This window comes from Sardina pilchardus, chromosome 13 (genome assembly GCF_963854185.1).
Source record: "Sardina pilchardus chromosome 13, fSarPil1.1, whole genome shotgun sequence".
Taxonomy (NCBI): Eukaryota; Metazoa; Chordata; class Actinopteri; order Clupeiformes; family Clupeidae; genus Sardina; species Sardina pilchardus.
The window spans coordinates 23,364,372-23,386,800 of NC_085006.1; the positions used below are offsets into that span (position 1 = coordinate 23,364,372).

The following is a 22,429-nucleotide window of genomic DNA, read 5'->3' on the forward strand; positions in this document are numbered from 1 at the left end:
GCACCTTTATCTGTCATCGCGCACGTATCTGAACACAACACACGTCTTATCAGCAGAAAAGTGTAAAATGCAAGAAGAAGACTTCAGGAAATCCAGCAAGATAATAAAAAAAAGGTATAATTTTGCGAGGTTGTCATAACCACGAGTGTCCCACACACACAACCGGGGTAATTATGGTTGTGTGCTTATGCACAAGCGGCAGATGGCGGTCGTCTCACCCCGGACAAAAGAGTATGAGCCAGACGGGTTAAGGAGGACTTAATATGGGTCCACACGGGGTGATGAGTGGTCTATGAGCACCAACTTGTTGAGGTCATCATATGTTAACAAGTTAAATCTCTTAATGTAAGCCTTACAGTGTAGGCTAGTCTAGTAAATTGAAGGAAAAACGCCTGTTAAGCGCATTTAACACGTGAAAACATTGCAAATACGGATCGATTTCTTTTGCCACCTGAACTCGTTTTTTGATAGGTGACGAGACTATGGATGGAAAAGGGGGGGGTTAGAGATTATCTATTCTCAGTTTGTTCCTTTCGAGAAGAATTTCATCACCAGAGTAGTCTTGAAAACCCCTGGTCAACATTTTGAGATATTAATTCACACTTTGTACGTCTCCTTAACGCACAGAGGGAGATGAGACACAAAGCAGCAAATCCATTTATTCAGGGTTTTTTTCTACATTTAATATGATGAAAACAAGGCCCTGTACAGTCCACCTCAGCAGTGAGTACAATAACAATTATTTTACAATTTATACACTTTAAAACATGGTGTTCTGTTGGATCCTTTGTTAAATCCTGCAAAAAAGAGAAATGATTTTGCTAGACTGGACATGGAAGATCCCACTATCCAAAACCAAAATAGAGCCGACAGTCCCATTTTACAAATGGCTACACCAATTTGGAAAAAAAAACAAAACAAAACAAAAACAAAAAATAAAAACAGATCAAAACAAAATGAAAATAATCCAAAGAAACATGACCGACTAAGCCACCCAGCCCCCAGTTTTAGACTCTGAATGTGCCATTTTCATCTCTCTTCTGAAAAGGCATGCGCTGGGGTCTCCTGCTTTGACCAGCAGGCCCCATCCCTGTACAATATTTTAAAAAAAGAAAAAAAAAAAAAGAACAAAACAAAACAAAAAAACAGCCTCGTCTCGCCCTGCCTTGCCTCCTCTCATGCATGCATACTGGCATAGCTCCGAAGTCACTGCCCAGGTGAAGCGCGACAGCGGAAATGCCCTCCGTCGCCTTCACCGGCCTGTGGCCTCCGTCTGAAGAGCCAAGGCAGGAGAAGGAGACACTGGGGTCCCCAGGGGCCAGGCTTTCTCGTCTCAAGCCTCCCTGCTTTTACTATGGAGAGCCAATAGTGTCAGACAATTTGTACAACCAGCATGGTGCCACACAACAGAAGCACATTTACACCGACATTCAAAAAATAGATATATAATGGAACAAAACTACTCTGGGAGGAGACTCTTCTCCATTGGTTAGTGGATGGTCTCCAGGGAAACAGGTGGGTGTAAGCCAATCGTTGTCTCTTTTTGAGTTTGTGCACATTTTTTTTTGTATGCTTTCCTGTTCTAACAGGCGGAAGTGAAACAGTGAGGTGCTTTCACACTCCGACGCCAACTCCTCAGCCCCCCCCTCCCATACACTCTGCCACCCCTACCCCTCCCCACCCCACCCCACCCCCCCATCTGGGATCCGACCCAGCTCCTCTGGGACCACAGAAGAGATTTATTTAAAATTACCAAGAGCACTTACCAGGTTTCTTGAAAACATTTCGGTACAGAACTCTATGGTAGGAAAGGCCAGTCCCCCCACCCATCCCATCCCCGCCCCAGGGTTTTGCCCAGAATCAATGAGAAAAAAAGAAACCCCCAGTTCATGCGCGTAACACAGTCCCAAAAGAAAGCTCTCTTGTCGTTTTCGTTTTCCACGTCACTGTATTTTGCATTCTTTATGCTACATATGTGTACACTTTGCGATCTTCGGGTGTTCTTGCCAAGTACTCTCTCTCAATAAGTCCTTCAATGCGCTTCTTAATCACCACAGGGCTGGGAAGGAATCGCGCTCTCAGTTGCTGGGTTACCTGGAGACGACAGAGCGAAGAGAACAAGGAAGTTATTCACGAGCGACATACATCTAGAAATCACTGAAGCAGGCCCTTTGCATGTGACAGGCATTAGAAGATCCTGCTTTCATGTTCTCCAGACAGCCACAAGCTGCAGTTCTTCACTCAACCTCTTTCTGTGAGAAAGCACTGCACCGTTCTCACACGGATCACATATCCTGTTTTTACGCAGACGCCCATGACCTGTTCTCCTAATTACATAACCACTCTTCAATGCACTGAGGCACTCAACATAGCGCAGCTGGGTTACAATAAAGACAAAGAAAATAGGTGTGTGTGTGTGTGTGTGTGTGTGTGTGTGTGTGTGTGGCTTACACATGTGTGAACTACTTCGGATTCATTACACTGTGGCAATACTGTGGACTCTTTTCTTCTTGCAAAATTACGCAAGGTTAGGCTAACATTATCAGCAATGGTGTGGATATTAAAACCAAACTCTTCTTGGAAATTATCTCCCAAAATACGATGCCATTGTTGCTTGTCTCACCTCTGCAACTAGAACATTGTGCTGCATCTTCTTTCTGGACTTCATGATGCGCACGATGGCCGCCTCGATTTCGTGCTTCCTGTCGTCATCCACCTTCTGCCGCGTCTCCTTGCGCTCTGGGTCCGACTCGCCCTGCTTGGCAGCCACTGCAGCGTTGCAGTACGCACACGCACACACACACAGACACACAGACGGATAGACCAGATTCAAGTTAGAGAGTCATGTCAGGCTCAACTAACTTAGAACAGATACATTTGCAGTAAAACAGCAATAGAAAAACCCTTTAACGCCAGGATTTGTGTGTGTGCGAGTGTGTGTGTTGGCGGGCAGGTACTCACCTGTCTGGATCTTTACTCTGTGCAGTTTGGAGGTGAACTGGTCGTTGACAGTGAACACGTGTCCGTTCTCGATCTCCTTGGACTTGGGCTCCTTGGTGAGGACCCGCTGCGTGGGCTTCCCGCAGGCCAGAGACTGCAGCGCCCGCACCAGCTCCCGCTCAGGGATGTCCGTCTCCTGCTGGATCTCCTGCACACGCAACCACCGGCGGATGGATTGGGAGAGAAAGAGAAAGAGAGAAAGAAAGAGAAAGGGGAGAGAGAGAGAAAGAAAGAAACAATTGGTGAGTCAGTGCTTAGGACAATGGTTAGCGCCTTTGCGTTGGTGTGAATGTGTGAGCGAGTAGGTGAGGCACTGATGCAAGTAGACAAGTGCTACATAAATGCCGTCCACTTCCCCATTCATGACGACGTTGACATTTAATGATGCTGACATTTATCCCTCTGACCTCTACAAGGTCACTGGTTCGCTACACCACAACACAGCCCAGCCAAATCCTCCTCAGGTCTACCTCTCTACACCTCAGTATGCATGTATAACTCCTCTGTGGGTCTGTGGGTAGGAGTTATAACCAAACCAGAGTCCAGACATGGACTCATAACTGATGTCAGCATGGGAACAGTTAAGCCTGAAGCTTAGAATCTGTGTTTATCGGCTAAAATAGTGCACGGACACCAGCACAAGGTGGTTTTTGGAAGCCTGCCAGCAAACAAACTTTTGTTTATTCACCCAGTTGGCAATTAGTACATCACGCTACCATGAGACAAGAAGAAGAAAAAAACGAACTGGACAAAAACACAATTTCCCGTCAAAACTGGCCGCACACAGAAGCCACACAAAAGCAGCGGTCTGTGGCGGTTTGTTTTGCATGTCAGTAAACAGGCCTCTTGTGTTCAAAGCTGACTGCTCTTGGCTACGTCCAGAGGCAGGGAGGGTCAGGCATTGTGCCAGCAGCCAACTCTGGCTTGTGAAACTACGGGGTGACCAAGGACTTTAAGAGTCCTTTCCAAAACAGCAGCGGACTCAGGAGCAGGTCTAGTGCTGATCCGGTCCTGGTAGTGATCAGGACGAGAGGCTGGTCAAGGTCAGGGGAAACGTCTACACAGCCAAGTCCAGATTCACTCAAACCCGTGCCAAATTTAAACAAAAGCTGAAGTGCATCTTTGACCAACAGGTTTGCTATGCCTGGAAATGACATAAGCAGTGCACCATACAAAATATTGTGCAGTAGTTGAAAATTTGGTTGAAAAAACAAAACAAACAAAAAAACAATACAAAACCAACATTTGCCATTGTGCATTAAAGGTATGACCCTGGTGCTGGTATCACCCACATTTATTTTGCTGGAGTTACAGTAACAGGGGCAGTGAGTGTCATCCCTGAGGGCTGTGTTGAGATGAGCACTGAGTGATAATCTGAGAGGGCAGTTACCTCAAAAGTGGATTTCTCTCTGTTGTTGAAGAGCATCAGGATGGTCATCTGGAAGGTGGACACCTGCAGTATGTGCTTCCTGGTGTTGGAGCCCGTTACTTGGGCTCCGCCGACGCCTGCATCTGAACCGTCCTCCTGGGAGAGAAGGGAACGGGTAAAACGGTCAGACTAGAACACCTCCAATCTCAACCTTCCTCTTGGCAAGGAATACAGCAGCTAAAACAGTCAGGCTAAAATAACTCAAACCTCACCATCCACCTGAGAAAAAAAAGGCTGTAAAATAGAAAGAGCAATACTGAAAAACAATTAAAACTTTCTAACTACAGTGCCTATAGAAAGTCATCATACCCTTTTGAAATAGTTACTTTTTTTGTCTTACAGCCTGAAATCAAAACCCATTTTAAAAAAAATCTTTTCCAGTTTTATTAACAAATTTAGCTGTACAACATCAAAATAATGAAAAAAAAGTAAACAGTTCTGAAAATTAATAAAAAATGAAAAACTAGAATAACAGGGTTGGGAAAGTCATCATACCCCTGACTTAATACTTTGTAAAGCTTCCTTTTGCTTTCATTACAGCCATCAATCTGTTTGGATATGTCTCTATTATAGCTTTGCACACCTAGATAGGGGAATATTTGCCCAATTTTCCGTACAGAAATGTTAAAATTTAGTCAAATTCTGTAGGGAATGGCGATGGACTGCTCTCTTCAAGTCAATCCACATATTTTCTATAGGATTTAAGTCAGGGCTCTGACTTTGCCACTCAAGGATATTCACCATCCTATCCTTAAGCCACTGCTTTGTTCTTTTGGCAGTATGTTTAGGATTATTGTCGTGTTGGAAGGCGAATGACCTCCCCATCCTCAGCTGTCTAGGAGAGGGACGCAGGTTTTCCTTAAGAATGTGGGTGTACTTGGCAGCATCCATTTTCCCTTCTATCCTGACCAATTGCCCAGTTCCCGCTGAAAAGAAACGTCCCCACAACATAATGTTGCCCCCACCATGCTTCACACTAGGTATGGTGTGTTTTGGGTGGTGTACTGTGTTGGTTTTCGCCAAACATTGCGCTTGGAGTTCAGTGCAAAAACACATCTGGAATATTCTGCTACCATGTGGAAAAAGCTTATATGGTCAGATGAGACTAAGATCGAACTTTTTGGAGACTAAGATTGAAGTTTTTGGACTGAGCTCCAGGCGCTAACCAAACACAATATACACACCCAAACACACCCAAAACACACCATACCTACTTTGAAGCATGGTGGGGGCAACATTATGTTTTGGGGATGTTTCTCTTCAGCGGGGACTGGGCAATCGGTCAGGATAAAAGGGAAAATGGATGCTGCCAAGTACACCAAAATTCTTGAGGAAAACCTGCGTCCCTCTCCTAAACAGCTGAGGATGGGGAGGTCATTCGCCTTCCAACACGACAAAAATCCTAAACATACTGCCAAAAGAACAAAGCAGTGGCTTAAGGATAGGATGGTGAATATCCTTGAGTGGCAAAGTCAGAGCCCTGACTTAAATCCTATAGAAAATATGTGGATTGACTTGAAGAGAGCAGTCCATCGCCATTCCCTACAGAATTTGACTAAATTTTAATAATTCTGCATGGAAAATTGGGCAAATATTCCCCTGTCTAGGTGTGCAAAGCTATGATAGAGACATATCCAAACAGATTGATGGCTGTAATGAAAGCAAAAGGAAGCTTGACAAAGTATTAAGTCAGGGGTATGATGACTTTTCCAACCCTGTTATTCTAGTTTTTAATTTTTTATTAATTTTCAGAACTGTTGACTTTTTTTTCATTATTTTGATGTTGTACAGCTACATTTGTAAATAAAACTGGAAAATATTTTTTTTAAAATGGGTTTTGATTTCAGGCTGTAAGACAAATAAAGTAACTATTTCAAAAGGGTATGATAACTTTCTATAGGCACTGTATATCTTCCTATCAATCTTTCTATCAATCTTTCTCAACTTTACATCACAGCAGGTAATGATGTTGTGCGGCATTCATACTGAACTTTAAATTTGATTAGAAATCAAACTAGCTGTGACTGACTTCTCTTGTGGTGCCCATTATCATCCCTTAAGATACACCAATCAAGCCTGAGTGTTGGGCATAGTGTTACTGTTCATATGTGCGGTACCTTTTTGATAGGGCCGTAGAAGGTGGCATTGAGGTCCGCGGAACCCATGTGATGCTGGAGGGTGAGCTGTCTGCCGCTGTGCTTAGCCAGGTAGAACCTAAACCATACCATCACCACGGCAACACAACACCACACCACAATCAGTTGCCACCCAACGAACAAGACACACCAGCTCAACACAGCTGAACTTTAACACACAAACAAATTAACATGACTCATGAAACTTCACATATTGCCATCTTGAGTTACAATCTATGCTTGCTGCATGAATTAGTAAAGAAACTTTTGGTTGGTACTGTTACTATTATTATGTTATAAGCAGGTTATAAGTCTAAAGCAGTCACAATAACAACAACAATAACAATAACACAATTGTTCCCCGACCTTCTGAAGACCTCAAAGGCATGTCTGGGTGAGGGGGGGATGTTGCATTTGGGTGTGGCTGACTGGGTGGGCCAGTATCCTGTAGTGAGAACTCTTACTGTTAGGTCCACGCCACCTAAAGACACCTGCAGAGAAAGGACAGACGCAACAAACATTACATCAACGGTCAAGAATGCAGCTTTTAGATCAAAGTGACGTTGTCCACTCTGATGGTGAAAGGCAACAGGTTGTGATTCTCACCCCAGTTGATTGTAAATGCTGCCGGAACTCGTCCATGGTTGTGTTTGAGATGCTCATGTCCCTGAACATGCCTTCCAGTTTAGAGGTGAACTGACATCCGCACTCGGTCTGCAAACACACACATCACACTCTTACAAAGGACCACTAGTAACTCATCTCACTTCAACAAGTCATACAAGGGCTTCCCAAATCCTAAACCATTTCTATTTATAAATGTCAAATTTAACATTCAACATCTGTCCAGTTTTCACCTCTGCTCTTCCACAAACAAATTTGACTTATCAACTTCAGCTTAGGTGGAAATACACGACACTGAATTGACGGTTTCATGTCAATTCAGGAAACAACAAAAAAATGTTTTCCAGTTTCCCAAAACTTCACAGGTTTAGCAATACTTCTGCTGACATGGAACATTTTATTTTCCATCATTTCAACATCCAGTGAATGCATGCCTAAAATAACAACTTGGCAAGTGGCTGTGCATCATTCACGCTACTATGTAGTTGTGCTCACCTTGAGTTTGGAGATCATGTTTTTCTCAGAGTCGTCGGAGACGCTCTTGTTGGTGAGGAGTCTTCTGGCCAGGTGCTGCTTGTAGTACCTCTCGAACACGTCCTTCTCCTGCATGAAGCGGAACAGCACCATGGCCTTGTCCAGGATGGACTCCACCTCCTGTTCTGTCAGCTACACACACACACACACACACACACACACACAAAACAGGGGGGAAAAAAGTGTGTGTGAGAGAGAGAGTTTCTTTCTGTGCGCGTGTGTCCTTCTGTGTATGTGTGTGTGCGTGAGAGTGTGTGTGTACTCTGCTTCTAGAGCAGAGTTGAGTGCTTTAATGGTTTTTGCGCATTAACATGTCACCAGTAATGATTTCAGATATTGCAGCTGTGCCAGAGACTTCATTAGAGTATTGCTATGCGAAGAGGGTAAATGACCCATGCTTGTGCTCCGTGTTTATGCGATATTAAAGTCAGATAAAGACGGAGTAGCCGGAGTATTGGCTGGACACTTACTCCCTTGACTCCCTTCTTGAGCTTGTCGTCGATGAAGAGGGACAGGTACTCCGGCGAGCGGGAGTTCAGGTTGAGGAAGTACTCAAAGTCGCCTGCAATGGTCTGCTTGAAGAGGCGGTCATTGTTGAAGGACTCCAAGAGGAAGCGGTCGAAACGAGACTTCAGGTCCAGAAGACCCTAATGGAGATGAGGAGGAGACAACGTTGACCACAATATAATCTCCGCTATGATCTATGCTACGCCCATGTTCTATACCATGTCCATGTTCTACAGACTAACACTGCTGTTCTTCAGCAACAGGGAACGCGTTTACATGCACACTAAAAAAAAACGATTACTGGAAATGATCGGGTAACTGGAATAATCTATTTAAGGTTTATAGAGGTCTTGAAAAAATCAGAATATTGACAGAAACCTAGATTTTTCATAAACCAATAACAGCAGTAAATAGATAATGAATATCAGTTTATTCCGTTTACATGAGCACAAAACCCGATAATCATCCGTTTTTTTCAGTGTGCATGTAAACACACTAATAAGCAAAACCAAGTAGAAAAATATTTACTTTTGATATTCCCACTACTAAGCTTGTTTGAAATGCTGGCTGCAGAGTCTACATGAGGCGCATGTGGCCTCTGCAGTGTGCCCAGAGTGGTGCGTGTGGAGGCGTATTTACCTGGATGTAGTCCACAGGGTTCTTGCCCTCGCCCTCCTCTGACACCAGGGCCTTGCCTTGCTCCCGCAGGTACGAGCTCATGCACTCGCACATGGTCTTCAGGCCGTTTGGCACTCGGCTGAACAGCTTGTACATACAAGCCAGGTCTAGTGGCAGGAAAATATTCTTAAGACTCATAAATATATGGGATACATCAACATAAGATGCAAAATCCACCAAAGGCCAAGGTTTATCAATGGCACAAAAAAAAAAAAAAAACATTTCAATGTTTCGCTAAAACAACCATCGTGCAATGTGTGTCGAACTTCAGCAGTAGTTCAAAGCACGGAGACCTGTGCCATCGTAAACGTGCAAAATCAGGTCTCACCTTCCGTTTTGCCGTTCTTGAGCATGTGGACCAGGCCCGAGTTCTCCATCTCCACTATGGTCTTCATGTGCTTGGAGATGAGCTCGCGCTCCACCACCTTCACGATGGGCTCCTCCGTGGACTTGTCCAGGCAGTGCATCACCCGCTCGATCTCCTCGTTGATGCGCGCCTCCACCTTCTTGATGTAGACGCTGGCACAGTTCTCAGCAAGGAACTTCTGGCTCTCCATCTGAGCAGGGAGAGAGGGAGGGAGGGAGGGAGAGAAGGGGAGAGAGTTATAGCTTATAAAACACTTACATGGCCTCTACCTCAACAACAATCCAAAATACCTCCTTAGGTCTGTACACAGGCATAGTTCCTAGATCTTTTTTTGTAGTAGAACTTTTTGCGTATTCGCACTGCATGCAACAGGGAGCAAAATAACTCTCTGTGGGTAATCTATCCCAGTCACTACCAAATCTTAAATCATGACGCGGACTAAAGATTGCTGTTGCCATGAAAACATTTAGGCCAGAACTCACCAGCCCCCATTCAAATACAACTGCAGCTGCCGGCTATGATTACACTATTGACGAACAAATATATTCCAAACACATGGAGCATCTACATGGTCTGTTTATAAGAACAAGAATGAGATCAGCACTGTAGGAAAGTCCTGCAGCTAAACTCAACATGTGATGGAAATTATCTCTAAATCAAATCTGTGTGCAGTTCAACTGTATGCAAATCAATCTGAATTGACAAGAGGAGACAGCTCACCAACCTGGAAAAATTCAGCTGACATTTCTAAAAACGGAGCCTCGAAATCTTCTTCGTAAACGGACCTCCCTTCGAGGCCTAAAATCATCAGCATCTGGCAGGCATTACGGATGGCCCCCCTGAAAAGGAAAAAAGGAAAGGAGGAGAGAGAAAGAGTGAATCAGATGAAGAAATGGAAGAAACTTGGCCTGAGAAGCCCTCACAATGTGAATAAATCAACAGAAGTGGAAAAAACAGCCCTCCCTGCTAGCTTCATGCTAACTCACTCTGGCATTCCCACTTATACGGCAATGCTAACAAGAATGCATGTGAGCTGTTATTTGTAGAGATGGTTCATCATGTGCCGAGACACATCATAGATCTTGTTCATACAAAGCTGAAAAAAAAAACTGAAGTTCATCAATAAACCAGGCCACTGACTAAAAACATAGTTTAAGGTGTTCTCAAAGTCCTTTCAGGTTTTTGTTTTTTTTTCTGTGCCGTAAAGGGGCATAAATAGTGTCTATCAGATCAGCCATTTTCTTTATCTCAAGACAGTCTGGTAATAAATAATTCATGGAATAAGCAGTTCACTTCACTATTTGCCCCCTGCAAATTGTTCTCTCTCTTATCAGTGTCTGGGTATAAACGCCCACGTTGATCTTCCAGGATAGATATGATTAACTATCAAAGGCAGTGCAATTGAGACCACATTTCCCATTAGGTCCTGTGTGTGTGTGTGTGTGTGTGTGTGTGTGTGTGTGTGTGTGTGTGTGTACCTGTCCACCACTTCTCCCTTCCTCTCGCGGGCGATCATGTCCAGCAGGGTCTGCCGGAGGTGGTCTCGGATGCAGCCGTAGCGCACCACCTGGTCTCGGAAGATGATCAGGCCCAGGTTGTAGACGTTCTCCACGTTGTTCTGCTGCACGTATACCCGGTCCTGAGAGAACGGGCACAACAACAGAGGGCATCAGCAATCAATAAACTACTGTATTTATACTGTTTAGAGAACAAGAGAATCAGCTTTATCGGCCATGTTAGCGTAAACAAACAATAATTTGACTCCAGTTAATCTTTGCCCTCAAGGTACAACACTCAAATAAAACATAGAAGAATAATAATAAAAAAACAGAACAGTAAGACTAGAATGAAGGGCAGTAGAATAAGGCTATGCATAAGAACAAATAGATATCAAACAATAAATATTTACAGTGAGAAAACTATCTAGGTAAAAAAGAGACCCTTAAACTCTAATACTAAAACTAGTCTGAAGAACTAGGACTAGACTGTTTGTTTTCATGCTCCGTCTGTACTTTTAATTCGTATTCCCAGTCGCATTTCACAGTTACGAGCAAATTAACAGACGGTAGCGTCTTGTTCTTTGGCTTGTGTTACAACTGGAATACATCCAAGGCTTTTTCACTTGGATGTGATGCAATACCCAGTTATCACTTCCATGGCAAATGGAACGCAGAACGCAATATTACAGTCCTATTTGGGAAAGAAAACAATCACATGTGTGAGAGCGAGTAAATGGCCATCACTAAGCGCCACACACACCATGTACATGAGGATGTCTCTGATCATGACCATGGCCGTCTGGTGGTCGTTCCACGCCTGGTTGAGAGTCTGCAGGAAGTTGTTGTTGAGGGAGTTTAGCACGTCTTCTCGTACCTGCAGGAGAGAGATGAGACGAGAGAGGTGAAACCGCTGCAGTTAGCGATAGCGATGCGTGGGCTGAGCATGTGTCCTCAGGGAAAAGAAAAGGACTCAGCAATAATCAGAGTTTCATATTCCACTTGATTTTGAGGCATTTTCATACCTGTGCATGAAATGGGATGCACAATACACTGTAAAAACTTTGATTGACGGCATACAATCAATGTCATATAACCTAGTGGGCCTTCAGAAAAGAATAAGCATACAGGGTCACTCAGTTGAAATGCAGAACACCAAAGCCATGCTCTGACTTTTCATAAGGCATTGACACACACACACACACACACGTAGACACACACACACACACACACACACACAGTTTAAACCACATTTCCCTTAAACCTGTTTTCACTGGAGAGAGTATGTGCAGAGCATGAGGTTGCACAGCTGTCAGTCCAGCCTATAAAAGCTGCAGATAATTCTCCATTACACAGACACACAGACACAGACACACACACACACACACACACACACACGCACGCACACACACACAGACACACACACACAGCTGCTCTACGCCCACCTGGCGCTTGTCAGGGAGAGAGCGCGCACTGTCAGGGTCATTTAGAGGCCCACCATTAGCCATTACCCACTCATTACCAGACACTGGCCCCAGCACTGGTCTACACCATTAATACGGAGACGCGGGTTCACTGCCCAATTCGCAGACTCATTATTTCCAATGACAGGCCTGTGAGGAGGACTAAATGTTTAAGCTCGGTGACATGGAGAGACAACTGGCAGGACCATCCCCGGCACACTAGGAGGGTCTGGCTCTTTTGTTCCAGAAATAGGGCTCCTTTATTCTTGTTTTGCTGGTGTTAGGGGAAGGCCTGCTGACCCCCGTGACATATGACCTCCGACCCCCCCCCCCCCCCCCCCACCACTAGCTCGGGACTGCACCCCTTTAATGGTGTTTTGAAGCAGAGGGGCAGAAAGCGTGCTACTGCTGCTACCAGACCAGACGCAGTCAGCACACTGAGCTGAGCTCCTACTCGAGAGGAAAGAGCTTCTGGCCTTTCAGTTGAACGCCATCAGGTTCGGAACAGGTTGTGGAAGTAAATCTGTGTGTGTGTTGTGTGTGTGTATGTGAGGGAGAGAGGGAGAGCGGGAGTATGTGTGAGTGAGAGAAGGAGAAACAGTATGTGTTGTGCTATCTGTGTGTGTGTGTGTGTGTGTGTGTGTGTGTGTGTGTGTGCTATCTGTGTGTGTGTGTGTGTGTGCCCCTGCATAGCCAGCAGGATTACAGCAGCTCCCGGGCACTTGGGAAATGAATGCCAGCCTTGACCTCGAGTCTCTGCATAAATGCCCCACAATAACAGATAAGCCCCTGTGGCTCCGAGGCAACCTGCTGTTGCTGGCGCAGGAAGTCTGCCACAGCGCCGTCTATGGGCCGGCATGGGAACTGCTCATCACCCCCCCCCCCCCCCTCCCCCGCCCCTTGTACTCCATAATGGCTCATTTAAACCAATGACTAACAAAATATCAGCATCAAAACATTACACACAGTCAGAGGAGAAGTCACCACACGGGGCGTGGCCTGGCTCCAACTGTTCATGCCCCAGCTCCAAAAGGCTCCAACTCTGACACTTTGCAGACATCTCTCATCATCTTTGCCGACACCTTCCTCAATCAACACTGGGTGCACTTTTTTGGGGTGTGAGTGCATGACGGACTCCTGACTGTTAATGCTTTCTGCAGTCACATCATGGTGAAGCTGCCACTTGACACATGGTCCAGTTTTGGGCCTGGTGTGGATCCTGATGCTGACACACCGGACCTCCCCCAGACACGGGCCAGATCCGGACCACACTGTCCAGGAGAGCGCATACACACATATCAGCCCAGATTACGCAACTTTTTTTGTGCATTGTAGCCTTCATTAATGAGGCCCCAGGAGAGAAAGCACACAACAATATGTTTGCAAATGCATCAAGCCCCAGACAAACACAACAAACAAAACACACGCTCATACACACACACACACGCACCAAAAAGAGCATGTTTAAACTCAAATGTGATTACTGGTTTCTGGTCAGTGGGGTATACTACGAATCTCGTTGAACATAACCAGGTTTTCTTAGGATAACCTGGATTGCTAAAAACGAAAGTCGCAATCAGAGTTGAGTGGTATTACGAAACTCACTCAAGGATGAATTTATCAAACTAGGCTTTCAGCTCAGTTCTGTGCGCGTTCTCGTGGTTGGGGTGACTTTGACCAATCGGGAAACGTGGAGACGCACAAGACAGCCTCGGTTAACCAACGATTACTTCCGCATTTATGAGCGGCAGAGAAATCTAGGGTGGTCTTTTTTAGTGTCTAACCCATAACATCAATAAATCGATGGTCATCAAATATTGCATGGTATGCACGTCCATAGTAGTGACATATTTGCACGCGCAACATAGTTAAAGCGCCTTCGAGATTCAAAATGTTTGCAGAGGCGGGGCTGAACCTGTTCGAAGTTTGACAGATTAGCACACGTGAGATAACTTCGTTTTTCAAGATAATGGATTGGTTGGAATTGGTCAGAGGGCGGTGATTTTTCACGATTTGAGCTATAACTAAGCACATAACCTGCTCCCGACCAGGTTTGGTTGCGAGCATAAGATACCATGGTGATACAGCGACGCTAAAACAAATCCACTTTCGTATGACAGCATACCCTGGCTTTGAGCGCAACATACCTCGCTAACCCACTAATCGAGATTCGTAGTATACCCCACAGGAGTCTCTCCAATTATCAATATGTAGAGAGACGCTTGGCATTTGGCAGACACCACAGTGAATTTACAGTGGCAGTCTCCAGGTGTGCAGATACCTGAAATACTAACCATGAACAAATAAGCCACTCTGTAAAAAAAAAAAACGAGCACCCAGCAAGTTAAAGCATGGACCCATTTGAATAACAAATGTACAATGCGAGCCGAGCCAAACATTTCATATCACGTCATTACTCCAGTTAGCCCAGAGGGGTCCCCTGCAGCGCAGCAGGACTGGGCCGCAAGATTACGCCACAGAAAACAGGGGAGATAAGGGGGGAGGTAGAGAGAGAGAGAGAGAAAGAAGGAGAAGGAGATAGAGTGTGTGAGAGAGAGACAGAGGGAGAGGGAGAGAGAGGGAGAAAGAAGGAGAAGGAGATAGAGTGTGAGAGACACAGAGGGAGAGGGGAGAGAGAGAGGAGAGAGAGAGAGGGAGAGAGACAGAGGGAGAGGGGAGAGAGAGAGGAGAGACAGAGAAAGAGAGAGAGAGAGAGAGAGAGAGAGAGAGAGAGAGAGAGAGAGAGAGAGAGAGAGAGAGAGAGAGAGAAAGAGAGAAAGAGAGAAAGAGAGGGGCGAGAAAAAGGGGAAAAATGGATCCGAGGAAGGTGAGAGAACCCGAGAAATCCACCTTACATAACACTACGGCATACTTTCCAACTCTTAATTAGTAATGACTGGAAATTATTCATGCTGTTGCAGAAACTACTAGCTTTTTTTGTATAATTCATTTGATATCTGCTAGATAAATGACATGCCTGGCCACCCAAGACAAGCAGCTGCATGTCTGCACTGCCGTTCTAACCATGCTTAATGGTCTGAACATGTAACCTGCTTGTATCCTGTACTCATTATAGGATGACTGCCTGAGACGTTGTCATGTTGCCATCTTCAGCAAGCACACTGTTAAGAGAAGCACTTTAACAGAAGGTCTGGGATGGGTGTCTTTTTTAAAAGTCAGACTTTCTCGCTTCAGCTCATTTTTCACCGAGGCCAGGTCTTTACTCTGGAGATGACTACTACACACCTTTTGTCAGAGCCGGTCTTTAGGTTTTGCAGGATAGTGCCGTCCCGACTGTTGTTCAGAAAGATGCACAGGCTGTTAAGGAATCATTTCGAACCCCTGAGCATCCATCAACTAATGATGTTCATAGTCAATTAATCTGTTTCTTGATCAATCAATTGTTGTTCTTTGGTCCATAAAAAGTCAGAAATGGTGAACAAAATGTTTTGGCCCAAGATTAGCCAAAAAAACTTAGCTTACCGTCATGGAGGATTCATTGAATAGTTGTCACCTGGTGCTCATTACTTATGCCTCTAGCCACATCTGAATCCAGTGGAGATGTTTCAGACCACAGTGACCACAATTGGCTCACATTTGGCAGAGCCCAAGAGCCAGCAAAGTGGCTGCTCTCATCATTTAGACTAACTAACACAACAACACTGCAAGGACTTTGAAGCAGTGAGGTCCTTGGGGCATGTGAGAGTGGGGGTGACTTCTTACTTTCGGTTTGCTTTGAAGATGTATTTTGGGCCATTAGAACCTTTACTGATATGACCGTGAAGAGTACACAGGAAACAAGTGAGAGAGAGAGAGAGAGAGAGGGGGGGAGAGAGATAGAGAGCTAGAGGGTGGAGTATAGAAAGGATCTCAGGACAGACTCAACCCTGGGTCCTTGTGGGCCCTGGACCCTTATATGTGATGCTATCTGGGAAAACCCTTCACAAGGGTGCAATTTTACCAACTTACGATTCTGATACGATCCTAGCAACATCCAAGATTTGGGGAGGACGGTATCCAGGATTTTGCTAGGGGACAGTGTCCAGAAGCTGGTGAAATTTCACCAGAGAGGTTTGACACAGAGGGGTAAAAAAATCAAGGATTTTGGAGTGCACCATGTGAAGGTTCTTCCTAGATCGCATCACATAATGTGGTGTGGTGTGGGATGGGATGCGGACACTTGCGGCGCAGCCAGGTGAGGCCTTACTTTGTTGATGAGGTGCTCGGTGACGACCTCCCGCAGGCCTGTGTACAGCTTCTCCCCGTGCTTGTGCAGCACCATGGTGTAGGCGTTCCGGTAGAGCTCCTCGAAGCTCAGGCCGCTGTTGTTCTTCCTCTGGATCTCCTGGATGGCATTCTTCAGAAGGTCCCAGATGTTGTTTACGTACTTTTCATCCATAGTCATCTGTGGGGACAAGAGGGAGAACAAAGACACATTCAGACAAATGTTGCCAAAAGTCTCAGAGAAAACCCCACCGTGCCCAATCACAGCTTCAGTTGTCATGTGGGGCAGAAATGTGACCAATGAAATCGAGAATCTGAACAGGTAATCTTCACACAAACTTGGACAAAAGCAAAAGTACTAAATAAAATATAAACTCTAATCTGAATAGGTTTCTGTGATGCTTGGTACCAGTGGCACTCTAGTCATTCGCTTGAATTTGGTTCTAGAAGCCCTGAAAAATTAGTGTGTGTGTGTGTGTGTGTGTGTGTGTGTGTGTGTGTGTGTGTGTGTGTGTGTGCATGCATACAGTATGCATACAGTGTGTGTATGTGTTCTGCACTCGCTCGTCTGCAGCGGTAGGAAGTTAATTCAGGTTGTGGTGAGGGCTAGTCACGCAGACAGAGACAGGCCGGCCGGCCCGGCGCAGTTCTCTCCCTCCACTGAGTGGCCCGGTGAGGGCTGGTGCACAAACTGAAAACGGTTCATTCCGCTGGAGTGGGCCTGGCCGACGCTCTCACGAGCCCCCTCAGGTGCACGGGACGCTACCAGCAGGGGGATTTGCATGATGCAACGCTGCAGTAATCAGATGTAATAAAATGCAAAGCATCCATCTCTCTCTCTCAAACACACACACACACACCACAGAAACACACACACACTGTGTAAACCCATTCCAATGACGACGTGTGAGATGCATGGAGGGCCACACTTGTACGCTAGCCACAGCTGGGAAGTGATCTAAGCGTGGTGCAAGGAGAGCAGCATGCAGACAACAGTAATCCACTCCACACTTGGGATGCAAATATTAGGCTAGGCAGGGCTCGGCTCGGCTGTCTCCTGTGTGTTAAAAAGTCTGCATAGAGAGAAAGGACTTGGGTGGCTGAGCTACCACCTAGGGTGAACACAGGAATAAGCACAAGGTAGAGGTAGAGAGAGAGGGCAGAGAGAGAGAGAGAGAGAGAGAGAGAGAGAGAGAGAAAGAGAGAGAGAGTGTGTGTGTGTGTGTGAAGAGAAAGACAGGGAGAGAGAGAAAGTAGAGACAAGAAAAATAGATAGAGGAGAAGTGTGTGTGTGTGTGTGTGTGTGTGTGTGTGTGTGTGTGTGTGTGTGTGAGAGAGAGAGGCTGAACGAGAGGAAACCCAAATGCATAAGTAATAAGTGGGTCTATCAGAGAGCCACAACAGGGGAAGCAGAAGAGAGACTGCGGGGGGTTTGAGCAGGGTAGGAACTACTATTCTGTCTAACACGCAAAGTTAGCGCAAAATTATAAAGGGAATCGGCTAATTAAACTTACTCTGACCGCATTCTCCTTGCCATCACAACCCCAATGTTACATTCTCCTTCACTTCGCTATTGAATCTGTGTGTCCTTTAGTGCGAACAGCAAGCTGAAGATGCACGCGCTGAAGGCACACAGGATGAGATGTTAGCACGCTGAGGCTCACCGGTGCTGCAGGCGTATACATACGCAGCCCACGCAGCAGCCGGCTGAGGGACAGCTGTGGCCCAGATCTGGGCCAGAGTGTGGGCTGGGTGGATGCCAGAGGCAGCTGGGTCTTTGGGAGGAAGGTGTCCTCCGTGCCTTCAACACTGAGTCAGGGCACCGACACACACACACACACACACACACACACACACACACACACACACACACACACACACACACACACACACACACACACACACACACACACACACACACACACACACACACACACACACACACACACACACACACACACACACACACACACACACACACACACACACACACACACACACACACACACACACACACACGTTTGTCTATGTACTCGGCTCGGCGCTGCACAGCGGAGTCCCTACGTATACACAGAGGCTCGTGATGAGATGGGCTGCTTAGCAGGCTGTACAGTACAGCTGCTCATCATGAGGTGGCGTTAGGGGACATCGCCTGCAGCGGATACTTCAGGTGACAGGAAACAGACTCACAGACTGCGGGGGATCTTGCTTTGGCCTTTTTTTTTAAGGTCACAGTTAGACAAAGTAGACAAAGTTCAGATACACATCTCTGTGTCCCGAGTGCTAATGAGTCTAAGATCAAGTCTCTGTTTACCAAAGGTGGTATGAACCTAGCCAATTAGAAGACTGAGACCATTGTGGTCTCTTCAGACTGAAACTCGAGAGATGATTTAAAACGAAGCCTGAATATTAACCTGAGTATGGAATATGCAACACAACCTAAATGCCCCATTCTGGCATTAGTCCTCCTGACAAACAACATGGGACCCTTTACAATAAAAGCTACCAAGTCATATTCAGAAAAAGTGCAGGACAAGGTAGAACATGCAGAACGACTTACAATTCTGCCTGGAGAGGCATTGTCAATGATGGGAAATGTACTACAGCCACCTCACATCATATTGTAACATTGCTACTAAAGTTTTACAGCTTGATTTAATGACAAATCAGTCCCATCAAGGATTCCAGTAATGCTTCTAGAGATTTTGTATCCATTACCAGTTTTGTCAGTATCGACAAGAAGCTGAACACACTGTGATGAACAAAAATGCATAGGTTACTCCATTGGATAAAGCTAACACTTTAGTCAATTTGCATAATATACTTGATTCAAATGTAACTTAATAGGAAAATACTCTTCAGTAACAGACTTTCTATTCTCCTTCCTGTGGTGGATGTTATGTTTGGTAAGGACTTTTTGATCAATAGAGCTGCAACTCCTTGAGTGAAGTGATCTGCCACATTTGTGGTCACGTGGGCCTGAAATGAGGCAGTAAAAACCACAACAAAACTCTCTACCAAAACAGCATAACAGGAGGCTAGGAAGGCCAGTTTGCTATCTCCGTATCACAAGAAAACAAGTTCAGCAAAACAAGGGAATGTGTCAGAGACACAATTAGGGCTTGAGAGCTTCTGCAGCTTGGGTTGTTACATTTCTGGGTCATGAGATCATTACGGTATAGAGGCCCTAGTGACGGTCTATAATGCTAATCCAAATGAGTGGTGCCACCTCTGCACCTTACCCCCCCTGCCTTCCACACACACACACACACACATCTCTTCAAAACAACACCCTCACCACAAATGCAGAAAGCCTCTACAGCGGATCCTGTTCTGGGTTATTATATGAGGTGCACTGGCTGGTGCGACTACTGTCGACTCCATCACAAGGACGATGAGACCCTGAGAGATGTCACAGAACTGACTGCATTCCATCAGGCCGGCGCGAAGACAGTCTGGACATCGCAGAGATGACCTGAGCCACCAGAGGACATTTAACCTAGTGGTCCCCATGCAAGCACATGCAAGCACATCTACCTCATGATAACAAACACTAATCACACTTTTGGTTTTAAAAAGGCAAAGGGCACGCATAAGATACAAAGGGTTGGTCATTTCAAGATGCTGAGAGGTTAAGAATAAAATACTTTCTAGACAAAGCCTGACAAGGTGTTAGAGAGTTTAAAATATAGGCCTAAATAGGGATTGATCACACAGGGAGGTAGGCCTACAACACTTCAAACGCAGTGTGTGCAGAATACTTGCACAACCTGCAGTAACTGAGAGTGCATAACAAATATGACAATAGCAATCATACAGATGGCTTGATCCAGTCCTTCACAGGCAACAAGATTTATGGAATGATAATTTTATACAGATCTGAATATAACCTACAATATCTTGATGTTTGTTTGTTTCAGTAGTAGGAAATAAAACTAGTGCATCTAATTAGGCGAGATTGCTTGATCGGCTTTAAAAACAAACACAAACTGCAGGTTTCCACTGCCTAGCATAGCACACAGCATCATCTGGAGCCTTATTAATTGGTCTTAGCATATAGATAGATAACAAGCATATCAACAGTAGTTTCACCACATCGACAGAACTGTAGTCGGATGTTTACAATATGAACGACAAATTTAATCTTAGGTAGCCAAGTTAACAAACACTTGGACGACAGGCCCTCTTCCTTCTGTGAATGACAAACGTCTCAGTGGTATAACGTTAAAATGTTCAGCCGCAGCCAAATTGGAGTGAATTGATATTGCCACCTTACACCACTCCATTATTTCTACCAATCTAGAGAGCTGTGTTTCTCAGTGTATGATCTTGAAATTGACGTTTAATGGTAATGTTGTAATGCTGTAATACTTGCTGTTGTAATGCCAATGATCAACATAGCTAGCTAGCAGTTTTAACTTGCTGCCAAAAAAAACATAATCCAGGATTTATTGCCACGTAAACAGAGAGGAGATAAGATACTGTGCCACTACAAATTGTTATAATAACCCTTAACACCAATTGTGGAATAACAAAATACACCATGAAAAAATATCAAAGAAGTTTATACGATGGCTAACGTTAGCTAACGTTACGTGCCATCCGTTTTGAAACTGCCCCAGCTACCGTTAGCAAGCTAGCAAGGCAGCTAATAAGTGTCAACAGGGGCCTTTGCTAACTAGTTAGCTAGCTAACAAAGGTACGAGCGAACTGTTTAGCTAACTAGCTAGCTAACGTTAGCTAAATAACGAGTTGCTTGGTGCGGTTTGTTCAAGCTACTTCAGTAAACTAGTAGTAAACTAAATGACAAATCTGACAATGTAATCATGTGTCGTGATACATCATGTATATATATATATCGTGATTGATAACTGTAAAAGTATCTAGCTACAAATTCATTATTATACGTTAGGCCTACAGATCTGCGCATACATCCTCACTGCTTGAGTAAAGGGCTAGCCGAGAAAGTTGTCCTGTCTACGGCCAGTACTTACAGGAAAAGCTCGTATTCTCATCTTGGTGTCCTTCTTGGGGCCGCCTTTGCTAAGGTTGGACATACTTGGGTTTCTTTCTTTAACTGTAACTATTTACATGAAAATCTTCTCTGGGAAGGGACAAAGGAGTAAGTTGGTGGAGCCGACTGTCAGCTTCCACTTGACCTTCCCCGTAAGTGAGTGTCCCCTCTCCTCGATTAGTTGTTGACAATCCGCCGCCGTTTTCACTCAACTCTGCCTCCACATTCAATGATGGCGGACCACCAGCTCTCGCTGAATGAGGCTTATGAAGTGCAATTCACGCGAGAATGAAAATTCTCTGTTGTGAAAATATAGCCATACATTTTTAAATAGGCCTTTACTTTAGGCTACAGAAGATTATTGTTAAACTTATATAGTTATAAAAGACACGAAACTTTAATGCATATTAAGCGTTTATTGTGTTGTAGCTTAATGTTCTACTAACATCCAGAGTTTAATTTGTATGTAACGATTTTGCGGTTTTTGAGAGATAAAAAAAATAATCAAGGTGGTGCCAACCATAGACATATGGTGCCAACATCGTTTGGAAATCTAAATGAAATAAGATGATGATGACTGTTTAGCCTACATTGGAATGCTTACCATCCTGTCTAGTAGACTTGTTTTTATTAACCTGCACACTAATGAAAAAAAAAAAAAAAAAGGTAAGTCATGCCATAGGCAGAGGTAGGGTAGGCTATTTTATTTTATTTTGTAAATCACTGAAGCGCAGCCATTAATATTTAGCATACAGCCTGAACATTTCTTTAAAATCTATTATTTCAACTGCACAAAAAAAGTAGCCTACAAATATGCTAATGTAACCACTGTAACAGAAAAAAAATAAAATAAATAAGAATAGGATAATAGGCTACTACAAACAACTGAAATGATATCCCAAAGCCTTAGGCCTACTTTATTCATTCAAGATAAAAGAGAGAGATGTTGGATGAGCTG

General features: G+C 44.8%; 1 protein-coding gene across 1 annotated transcript; it reads right to left on the bottom strand.

The window, feature by feature from the left end:
- Window positions 1-1,928: 1,928 nt before the first annotated feature.
- On the bottom strand, window positions 1,929-21,710 carry cul3b (cullin 3b). The gene is made up of 16 exons (XM_062552333.1): window positions 21,452-21,710; window positions 16,441-16,638; window positions 11,534-11,647; window positions 10,753-10,913; window positions 9,999-10,113; window positions 9,236-9,464; window positions 8,869-9,014; window positions 8,193-8,369; window positions 7,684-7,854; window positions 7,171-7,278; window positions 6,931-7,055; window positions 6,547-6,643; window positions 4,391-4,525; window positions 2,962-3,148; window positions 2,624-2,769; window positions 1,929-2,094 (listed from the first exon to the last, which is right to left on the bottom strand). The coding sequence occupies exons 1-16, from the start codon at window positions 21,512-21,514 to the stop codon at window positions 1,963-1,965; spliced, it is 2,304 nt and encodes a 767-aa protein (XP_062408317.1). The 5' UTR covers window positions 21,515-21,710; the 3' UTR covers window positions 1,929-1,962.
- Window positions 21,711-22,429: the final 719 nt, after the last annotated feature.